An 11616-nucleotide genomic window follows, 5' to 3' on the forward strand; every position below is an offset into this window, starting at 1 on the left:
AAGGAAACCCTTTTGACAGGGATGTTCTCAAAGAGGACATGAAGGTAGCTGGTGTGAGAGAAGAGGATGCACAAAACAGGGTTAGTTGGAGGACTCTGATTCGCTGTGGTGACCCTTGAAGGGAAAAGAAATGGGAAAGGAAAAGAAGAAGATAGGCATGTTAACATGCTAAACTCCATTCGGCCATCCATTTCTTCCATTCAGCCATCTCTGAGCTCATTCCACCTTTAGAAGCGGGATCTCCGCCCAGTCCAAGCAAATGGACTGGGCTGGACATACATAAATAAATAATAAATAAGGAGTCCAAGATGGCGCCTGACGAGGCAGCCGTCAGCAAGTGCTCTCATGAGACTTGCTTTTTGTTGTTGCTTTTGTCTTGTTTACGTGTTTTCTTTTGTGACTTTGTATTGTTGTGCGTCGTGTGGAACGGATACGGATTGTTTTTCACCATTTTTGGCCACGACATTCTTCAAGGAGGAGACTGTGCTAAGCGGTTGCGCCTTTTCGGCAGCATAAATATGCCAGTACTGTTTTTGAATGGGAGGAATGTCGGTGCCATTTGACTATCATCGCTGGACAGCTCTGGGGCCATTGTGCTTTTTTGCACCTGTAATGGGCAGCATCTTCACAGCCCCGCTTTGTTCAGCGGAAAGGGCGGTGCTATTGGGCAGTTTGCGGCTGAATGGATGCATGGCTTGAGGAGCCCGCGATAAGAAGGAGTGTCAGCGCAGAGCGCCGATGCGTATGTGCAACTATCGCGGCTTGGAATTGAAGCGGATTCACATGGGACAGGAGATGCGAGACAATCTTTTCATCAATGGATGCTACAGCTACGTGTTTGCTTTAAAAATGTAGCTTGTAGTCGACGTGCACATTCCACCATGATGTTCCTGATCCACTGCTGAAGAGACACTTTGATCCTCTCCTCTTTCATCTGGAACTGCTTCGTGTAACAAAGAGGGTACAAAAAGTGCTTCAGAATGAATGACTCTCTGTGTCTATGTGTTGTCATGTTATTTGTTATTTTATGTTTTTTTTTGTTCTTTTGACTTCAAGACGGCGCCATAAGACTGGCTGTATTTTGTTTCATTCCTTTCATAACTTCGCTGCTGTGAAATGTAAATTTCTCCAACGAATAAAGGCAAATCCGATCCAATCGAAATGGACGAAAACTAAGAAATCCTTTGAGAACATTCTGTTTTCATGTTGCAAGAAAGGTTGTGGTTGCAGCATGCATGTGATGTGTTTGTGATCTCTTGCAGAACGGTGTTGTGCACCGAGACCTGAAGCTTGAGAACATTCTTTTGGATGAAGATCTGAACGTGAAGGTATGGAAAAGCCACAAACCGTTTGATCGTGTTACTGGTTTAAATGGGAACATGTTGCTTTTTGCCCTTGTCTTTATAACATCTTGACAACAGTAATACATTTGGGCATGTGGGTTGCTGGGCCCACTTCCAAGCAACTTAAACTAGCACAAATGTAGTCCAATGCTTAAAATAAAAAAGTTCTTTTCTGCCTTATTTGGATATTTCATTCCATGTACTGCAGTTGTGTGGAATGAAATTAACCTTCTGGCCATTGCGGCAATCAAAGATTCCAATAAAAGTGAGCACATGTGGAGACTGCATGCTCCGTCGACCTTGATTGTTTCCAATCATTGCCTTCAAACACACTTGACTGGTATAAGCAGCACTTTGCAAGTAGTGATCAATTTGTTGACATATTTTGCCCGTGATATACACAAGCAGTTTAATGGCCTTCATTTGTATTATTATCCATCCATCCATTATCTGTACCGCTTATTCCACATTAGGGTCGCGGGGGGTACTGGAGCCGACCCCAGCAATCTTCGGGCACTAGGCAGGGGACACCCTGAATTGGTTGCCAGCCAATCACAGGGCACACAAAGACAAACAACCATCCGCTCTCACACTCACACCTGGGGCAATTTGGAGTGTCCAATCAGCCTGCTATGCATCTTTTTGTAATGTGGGAGGAAACCGGAGGACCCGGAGAAAACCCACACGGGCCTGGGGAGAACATGCAAACTCCACACAGGGATGCCGGAGCGGTTCTTGAACTCACAACCTCTGCACTGTGGAGCTGGCGTGCTAACCACTTGAAGACCGGGCTGCCCTGTATTATTATTATTAGTAGTAGTCTTCTTCTTCTTCTTCTTCTTCTTCTTCTTATTATTATTATTATTATTATTATTATTATTATTATTATGAAACAGTAAATTCCAATGGAATTGAAGCGGAGGTGTTCAGTATTTTTACCCACCGAGCCACTGATAGTGTGTTAGTGGGTGCACGGTAATAATCTCTTCAGATAAAGTGGAGCCTCGGCATGTTTGCATATGGTCCTCATGATTGTTCCATTACATGACTGTGCCCACATAACCTTTTAACTTGTTAAGAAGTTGATACATTAGAAACGCCGACGAACACATAAAACAGTAATGTGATTCCAAATAAACATTTATATATATTTAACAGTGCTGCAAATCTCACTTTGCAGCTCGCTGATTTTGGCCTTTCCAATCAGTACCAGAGGGACACTCTGCTGCAGACCTTCTGTGGGAGTCCACTCTATGCGCCCCCAGAAATAGTGACTGGGAAACCATACCAAGGACCAGAGGTAGGTCAGAGTGACATGGAGCCTCAATAGATGAGCCAAGAAACCCAAAATCTTGTCATAAGACATTCTCAGAGTTGCTGCATGCAGAGTTTAAATTGTTGGGGAAAAAAATCACAGCCAGCAATTGAGCACCGCATTTCCACAGATATGCTGCAACAGAAAAAATAACAAGACCTTGTAACAGGTTTAGAGGCTCTAGATACAGTACTGTGTTCTGTACCGTATTTTCCATTGTATAAAGCGCACATGAGTATAAGGCACACCGCCTAATGAATGTGCAATATCAAACTTTCCAAATATAAGGCACACCATCGTATAAGGCGCATCTTCAATGAATGAAAAGTTTTCCAAATATATAGAAATATAAAAACATTTTCCAAATATAAGGCACACCACATTATAAGGCGGTACAGTAGGGGCTGGGGTTACGCACTACTTCTTCTACAGGGGGAAATGGAGTCGGTGGCTGCTGACAGTAGTTGCGAGACCTGTTGTGGCTCAATATCACTATATATAAGCCGCATCTGTGTATAAGGCGCAGAGTCATCTTTTGAAGAAAATTAAGGCTTTTGGGTGCAGAACCACAAATACACGGTGTGATTGTCGAGAAGGGAATGGATTACTTCAAATCTGAGAAATGGGCTTTCACAGTGTGACAGGATGATGCAATTTGGCTTCGTGATGAAGTGTGCCAAAGTGTCAAAAATATAGTCTGCATTTGTGGGACCAAAGCAAACTTTTCCTGATTGCTCAGCTCTTTTCAAATATTTTCAAATCCTTATTTGATGCACTGAAGTTTTATTTTTCATGCCTCGTTTCATGATTTATAATTGTGTGTCCCAGGTGGACTGCTGGGCGCTGGGTGTGCTGCTGTACGCTCTTGTATATAGCAGTATGCCATTTGATGGGGCTAGTCACTCCATCCTCAAGGAGCAGATATGCCAAGGACGCTATAGGAGACCCAACCCCCCCTCAGGTGCACCTCTTCACCTACCTTTACATCAAATGACGTACACTATGTGGGCAAATGTATTGGCACACCAACAAGGAAAATACTAACTCCTTTTACTGCTCAAACAAAATCAAATCGAAGTGAAGGAACTCCAAGCATCCGCTGACCTCTGCCTCAGTAGTAAACAAAGTAGTTTATTGCTCACTTTTAGTCCTTAATGAAAAGAGCAAATGGTAAATTACAAGACAAATGAAAATTAAATAATTTGCTCTGAAATAAAAATATCAGCAAAGTCCCTCTTATGAACAAGTACCGTAATTTACAGACTATAGAGCACACCTGATTATACGCCTCACCCAACACATTTTTAAGGCAAAAAACATTTTGTACATACTGTACATAAACTGCACCTGTCTACAAGCCGCATATGCCCAAATTGAAACATGAGATATTTATAAAGAAAGACAGCACACAGGAAAAGTTTTCAAAGTTTCCCTTCAAGGGGTCACCACAACGAATCGTCCTCCATCTTTAGAGGTTTGATTCGCATGTTTGTTTTGGCCAAGCTTTTACGTCGGATGCCCTTCCTGACACAACCCTCTGTATTTATCCGGCCTTGGGACCGGCACAAGAGGACAATGGCTTATGTCCCCTTGTGGCAACAGAACAACTCTATGAACTCAATAAAGATGAAGTTACTCAAATTATTATAACTAATTATGCATTAATTTGCTGTGCACTCTATATGTAATCCGTGGAGGGTATTAAACATTGTAATGGCTTCCCCAAATTCATAACGGCCCCCCGAGAGGAAACCGTAACTACAATGTGGCCTGCGACAAAAAAATTGTGACAACACCTACCAGAAAGACAAGGATGTACGAGTAAAATGACAAAACAATACATGCCTACGCCTCACCAGTCATTTTTTTACCTCTGAAGGAAGGCCTCAGATGTGCCAAACCAGCATCCTGCCATGATAATAAGCATGAGCATAGTTTTCAAATGACCACGTATAATGTATTACCTCCAGCTTGGACATTTTCAGGCTGGTTAAAAAAACATGCCAGTAAAAGTCACTGAGACACGCCAGTACACAGCAGCAACACGTCAGCACTCGCTAACAGGTCTGGGTACAAAAACGTACTAAGTCACTGAGACACGGAAGAAACACGTTAGCACTCACTAATAGGGCTGGTGACAAAAACATAACAAGTCATTGAGCCGTCCTAATCTTCCTCCTGTGCACATGGAATTCTACCTCCCGGGCGTCGGATTGTAATATCGTCACATATTCCTCGCCACATACTCTCTCATTCTTTCTTTCGTTGTCGCTGAACGTGTCACTTTCATCCTGAGGTAAAGTCACTGCCGAGCTTGTGCTGTCCGCTGTCACGCAGCAGACCTGCTTTCCGAAACCCGTTAGTGATGTTTTTTTTCACACTGCTCCACGCTGTCAGGATCCACCGGCAGACTTGAACTAAAGTTGCTCTTCACATCCGGCCAGTTGTGGTAAACTATTTCGATGTTTTTTTTTTTCACACTGCTCCACGCTGTCAGGATCCACCGGCAGACTTGAACTAAAGTTGCTCTTCACATCCGGCCAGTTGTGGTAAACTATTTCTTGCTGCTGGTTATCCAAGCCTCCCATTCAAGTCGGGGGGCCAATTTAAATGCACAATTCACGCACGTAGTTACATTAAACTTGCGTCTTCCTCGGCACATATTTTCGCCCTGTCACACTTTTACCTTTAGTGCTGGAGCACCCCTGGCGGCTGTTAGGAAAAAAATACAAAAATTAACCGCATCATTGCATAAGCCGCAGGCTTAAAAGCTTGTGACAAAAGTTGTGGCTTATAGTCTGGAAATGACGCTATCCCTCTCTACGCAAAAGTACGCATGTATAATTGTAACAATTCAATGACCACACAAAATCGAAGCCAGATAATCTTTCTTTATTGGCATGTTGCCTTTTAAATAACTCTTGACCACTCCACCGCCTCTGCACCCCCAGACGCCTGCGCTCTTATCGACTGGCTGTTGACAGTGCGTGTGAAGGAGAGGGCGACGATCGAGGATGTAGCCAATCACTGGTGGGTGAACTGGGGTTATGAGGAGAGTGTGTGTGACTGCGCTCCATCAGCACATTCAGACTGTCCCTCGCCACTTCTGGCTCGCTACATCGACTGGCAGAACCGGGTTGCCACCAGCTTGGCTGCTGAGCCAGGATGCCTTCCTTCGGAATCCAACCATCACCCCCTTAATCCCTGTTCCTCCAGCTTGCCTCTTCAGGGTGAGCAAGGAGGAAAAATGCGAGGAGGATCATCCAGCGTCAGAAAGTCTCGCAAGGAGAACGCCATTCCTCAGACTACACAAGGTGGTGGTGCTGCAGCAGCTTCTGTCTGTGCTGCGCCATCCTCTGCCTCCACCTCTGAAAGAAAGAAACCCAAAAGTATTCTGAAACACCAGAGGAGTTTTGACTCTGGTTTGCACAAGCCTCCAGATGAAAGTTTCCACCCGGGTACGGTTGATCCCCATCTTTATCAAAAACTCTGCCACACGCGTGCTGAAGTCCTGGCCAGTGGTCCGACATCTCCTTGTACATTCAAACAGCCCTCTTCCAAAATGCCCAAAAAGGGTATACTTAAGAACTTGTATGAAGGGGAAAACGGTTATGTCTCCTCACTCGGAAGAAACACCAGAACCGGCGTCCAAGAGAGTGATGCTGAAGAGTCCTGCTTGAACAAACAACACATATTTGTCCCAGCAGCAGAGCAGAGTCCAACCATGAGCACAGAGGCAGTGAGAAGACGAAAGGGTATTCTTAAACGGAACGGCAAATTCTCACGCAGTCTCGACCTTCCGGACGAACCACGCTCCCCACCGCCTTCCAATCGGGCGTCATTCCCAGACACTCTACAGCAGTTCCTTCGGGTCAAGATGGCCACCGATGACCACCAAAGCCGCCCGTCCAGCGTAGTGAGTGAGGACAGCCTTTTTTACAGCGACTCTTTCGACCTGCTGGACCTCAGCACCCGATCACGCCGCAGCTTTTTTTGTCAGGGGATGCAACACGCCATGTACAGTTCCGAGGAGGACCTGAAAGGAGGAGCAGGTAAAAATGAAGGGCATGAGTCCAAGTGGTGATAATTCGATAGGTTACTTTTTAATATTTTCACCTTATAGGGTGAGTGTCTTGGGCCCAGTTGTTAAGATTGGTGGCCCTTTTATGTCATGAAATTCGATCCTTGCTGGTATGATTAGTGTTGATTTTTCAATCATGTCTGCTTGCTTTAGTGTGATTTTGATTACCATTGCCCGTAAAAACTGTTCTTTACTTAATCAGATTATTTTAGATTTTCGATTAAAATCAATTGTATGTTTATATATTCAATCTTCTTTTTCTTCTTTTCCTTTCGGCTTTTCCCTTCAGGGGTTGCCACAGCGAAACAGCGAATCAGTGTCCTCCATCTAACCCGGTTTTGTGCATCCTCTTCTCTAATACCAGCTACCTCCACGTCCTTTTTGACAACAACCATAAACCTCCTCTTTGGTTTTTGGTTTGGTCTGCTGCCTGGCAGTTCAAGGCTCAGCATCCTTCTCCTGATATATTCACTCTCTCTCCTCTGGACATGTCCAAACCATCTCAGTCTGGCCTCATTGACTTGACTTTCTAAAGCCTCTAATATGAGCTGTCCTTCTGATATACTCATTCTTGATCCTATACAACCTGGTCACTCCCAAAGAAAACCTCAACATCTTCAGCTCTGCTACCTCCAGCTCTGCTTCCTGTCTTTTCTTCAGTGGCACTGTCTCCAGTCCAAACATCATGGCTGGTCTCACCATTGTTTTATCCACCTTTCATCCTCGCTGAAACCCTTCTATCACACATCACACCTAGCATTTTTCTCCAGTCGTTCCAGCCTGCACGAACACGCTTCTTCACCTCTTTTCCACACTCTCCATTGCTCTGGACAGTTGTCCCCAAGTACTTAAAATCCTCCACCTTCTTTATCTCTTCTCCTTGTAGCATCACTCTTGCACTTGGATCCCTCTCATTCACACATATATATTCTGTCTTGCTGCGACTGATCTTCATTCCTCTCCTTTCCTCCACATCTCTAGTTTCTCCGCCACCTGTTCCCTGCTCTCGCTACAGATCACAATGTCATCTGCAAACATCATGGTCCAAGGAGATTCTTTGAATGCCTCTTTTTTGGAATATACTGTATTTCAGCCACCGTAGGCTTTAAGATGTGTTGTGGGGCATGCTTTCGCTCATTCAGCTGGCATTCCATCAGCATTTGAGAACAGAGACACAAGCAATTTTTCACCATTCAAATTTGTCAGGGTTGTTTATAACATTTGTCACTTCTAGTCAAATTCAAAAGGTATTTTCACTTTTCAGACACAAGTAGTTTCGCCTTTTGAGCAGCAATGTTCACATTTTACAGCACAAACATCTGTAAAACAATAAAGGATTGCATTTGAGTGCTGCAGTGGCATTAATGCACTTTTTCTGGATGAATTTGACATGTTTGAATGCGGACTGGGTCTGGTCTCTGATTGGACTTAAATCAGTGCTGCTCTTTTTAAGTAGGTTTAGACATCACAAATTCCTGTACAAATGAGCTTGACACTGTGACTTTTGTATGCCATCCTTGAAAATTTCACACACATCACTGTGTCAACAAACAATATCATATAAATGTTTAAATTATGATTCGCTCACCACTACAGTGCATCAAAAGACCATTGCTCCCTTGCACAAAGGACCTTCATGAATTTCTTTTGTCTTCACCCTCAACCATCAAACCTTGTAAGAGATGGGTGCAATCATATGGAAAGGTTATGTTTGTTTTATGAGTGTTATGAAGAAAACATTTTTCCTGCATTGAAAAGTTATCAACGTCAATATTTATGTCAAAATGTGCTGATCTGTGTAATAAATGATGCATTGAATTGTTTTCTTATATTGTTACATTTCTCGGCTCATTTGTTAATGCAAATGGTATTTGACAAACCACAGTACATACAGTAAGTGGGATTCTGCTGATTTGGCTTCAAAGTTACCAAAACGTATAAAGAAGTGGAAATAGGTTTGGTAATTTGGCAAATTAATTTAAGAAGAGGCAAGGGATCAAATACTGTACTGTGAAGCGCACTATTTTCTTTTGAAAGCATCATTTCCAATTGTTCCATCTAATTTGTGTGTTTCACTGGTTGATGGGATTTTAATGATAATCCATCCATCCATCCATTTTCTGTACCGCTTATTCCTCATTAGGGTCACAGGGGGTGCTGGAGCCAATCCCAGCTGTCTTCGGGCACGAGGCGGGGGACACCCTGATTTGGTTGCCAGCCAATCGCAGGGCACACAAGGACAAACAACAGTCACTCTCACACTCCCTCCTAGGGACAATTTGGAGTCTTCAATCTGCCTGCCATGCATGTTTTTGGAATGTGGGAGGAAACCGGAGTACCTGGAGAAAACCCACGCGGGCCCGGGGAGAACATGCAAACTCCACACAGGGAGGCCGGACCGGGACGCGAAACGACGACCTCTGCACTGTGAAGCCAGCCAATGTGCTAACAACTTGACTACCGAGCCGCCTAATATTACATTTAATTTGCAAGCGCCTTTCAAAACTCTCAAGGACACTCTAGTCACGGGATAAGAACTTTTTTTTAATCTCCCAACATGACATAAAAAGTAGAGTCGATAACAAGAAAAAAAAAACATGTAAATCTACCCTGGCGAACATAAACATAATGTATTCTTTAGGCTCGACAGGACCACCCACTTTCAAGCATGAAGGCCTGCCTGTCCATACGTATACGCCAGCCGTGCTTATGACAAAGTTTACCCAACTTGCAGGTTACACAGTAACGGCAACATTATCTCCAAGTGGTAACACACTGGCCGTCCAGTTATATAACTGCGAGCATTTCAAGTGATATCCTTGATTACAGTGTTCTTTCCGTGGACATAGTGACGTGGAGTTAGGTTCACGACTGGTGAGCCACTGACGTCAGCACAGTCAGATTTACAAACATATGAACTACAGAGTAGCTTATTCACCATTTGATTGGCAACAGTTAAAATGTTTTGTTTATAATGTCATGTCAGCATTCTTTATATAAACTGTAGTATAGAGAAAAAATAATTAAAAAAACGTTATTATTGTGTTACCTTTACTTATAAATGAAGTCAACGTGCCGCTCCTTCTGATGAAAGGCATCTATACTTTCTTTGTAGAAGCCTTCCTTCTCTTTCTTTAGTTTTAAAAGTCTCTCTATTTCTTTCAATTTAGATATGTAATCCTCCATTCTGAAAATAAGGCCAAGCAACACGAAAGAATGAGTGGATGGTTGCACTTAACTTGCTCACTGTTTACTGTAGCTTGCACTCACTAATTCTATTATTCTGCAGCCGAGGAGGCGCAATAATCTATATAATCACCAGCGCCCCCTGTCATGAGGCAGGAGAACTGTGTGCCTCACCTATGCACAGTTTTGATAAAAATAAAATAAACACTGTAGTACAGTGTTTATGATGTAAAGTGACTCTACATTATATACACAAGCTAAACTGTAGAAATTTACTTCATATACTAAAAGTGTTTGAACACTTTAATAGTGATATGCAGAGGGACGGCAATGCGGTCTCACTGCAGAGCAAGCCAGCAGTTAGCATTGTGATTGCGCAATCCATGGTGAGGCTCAGCCGGCTGGTGCCTCACCGCTCGTCTCTACTTAGTATATGAACGGTAGATGTGAAAATTCAGCGATTTTGAAAAGAAAATCCAAAAATGGTGAAGTTAAATGGAAAAGACTGTTAAGGTACAAATCACTAAATAAATATAACCGTTTAATTTATTTTATCATTTAATATTTCCATGATGACAGGTGAGGCACAGCCTCACCTGCCTCCCCTGACTGCACGTCACTGCCAGAGGGGCAGCAATGCGGTCACACTGCAGAGCAAGCCAGCACAGTTCACATCGTCATTGTGAAATCCATGGTGAGGCTCAGCCGGCTGCTGCCTCACCGCTCATCTATACTTAGTATCTGAACGGTAGATGTGAAAATTCAGCGATTTTGAATTTTTTTTTAAAAAAATGGTGAAGTTAAATGGAAAAGACTGTTAAGGTACAAATCACTAAATAAATATAACCGTTTCATTTATTTTGTCATTTAATATTTCCATGATGACAGGTGAGGCACAGCCTCACCTGCCTCCCCTGACTGCACGTCACTGCCAGAGGGGCAGCAATGCGGTCACACTGCAGAGCAAGCCAGCACAGTTCACATCGTCATTGCGAAATCCATGGTGAGGCTCAGCCGGCTGCTGCCTCACCGCTCGTCTCTACTTAGTATTTTAATGGTAGATGTGAAAATTCAGCGATTTAGAAAAAAAAAATCCAAAAATGGTGAAGTTAAATGGAACAGGACATTAAAGTACAAATCAATAAATAAATATAACTGTTTTTTTTTTTTTTCGTTTGATATTTCCATGATGACAGGTGAGGCACGGCCTCACCTGCCTCCCCTGACTGCACGTCACTGCGTGTACATGTAATGTTTTTGTTTCCAATTAACTCTAGCGTCATCATGCGGTTGTTGGTGTTGACACACACGACGAGCAAATTCAACGAAAGAAAACACGCAGTTGTGGCGGGCACTAGGACCAGGCATCTCACCCAGCAGGTGCAGGGGAGGGGGCAGTTCATGTTGCATGTATTGCACTGCTTTTGCTGTTCAGTTCAGATCCACTTGTTAGCCGTTGGAATAAACACGTCTCCACATATTCATCGTGTGTGCTCATTCTTCAACGGCTACACTGGTGACCCCGACAATGGAAATGTTCATGGCAACGGACGAAGATGTTTCTTCTACGGCCATGTCGCCACGAACGGCGCCCAAACTCGCAGCTGCCGCCTACGCCGCGAAGTTGCCCGAGTTCTGGCACAGCGACCCGGCTTCGTGGTTCCAGCATGTGGAAGCACTTTTCCACCTAC

General features: G+C 43.7%; 1 protein-coding gene across 6 annotated transcripts in view; it reads left to right on the forward strand.

Moving 5' to 3' along the window:
- LOC148903064 (NUAK family SNF1-like kinase 1) overlaps positions 1-11397 on the forward strand; it is a 34415-nt gene extending 23018 nt beyond the window's left edge. For 3 of the 6 annotated variants that reach the window (XM_088995707.1, XM_088995739.1, XM_088995746.1), the window contains 5 exons: positions 1263-1328; positions 2524-2643; positions 3487-3619; positions 5610-6710; positions 8883-11397. In XM_088995707.1, the coding sequence (XP_088851833.1) occupies positions 1263-1328; positions 2524-2643; positions 3487-3619; positions 5610-6710; positions 8883-9196 (1734 nt within the window). In that variant the 3' untranslated portion in view covers positions 9197-11397. Of the gene's footprint in view, positions 1-1262; positions 1329-2523; positions 2644-3486; positions 3620-5609; positions 8814-8882 lie in introns of those variants that run through there. The other 3 variants (XM_088995716.1, XM_088995725.1, XM_088995731.1) reach the window with 3 other exon arrangements.
- The last annotated feature ends 219 nt before the right edge of the window (positions 11398-11616 follow it).

Source organism: Hippocampus bargibanti, linkage group LG01 (genome assembly GCF_051943395.1).
Source record: "Hippocampus bargibanti isolate YZ-2025 linkage group LG01, ASM5194339v1, whole genome shotgun sequence".
NCBI classification, from domain to species: domain Eukaryota; kingdom Metazoa; phylum Chordata; class Actinopteri; order Syngnathiformes; family Syngnathidae; genus Hippocampus; species Hippocampus bargibanti.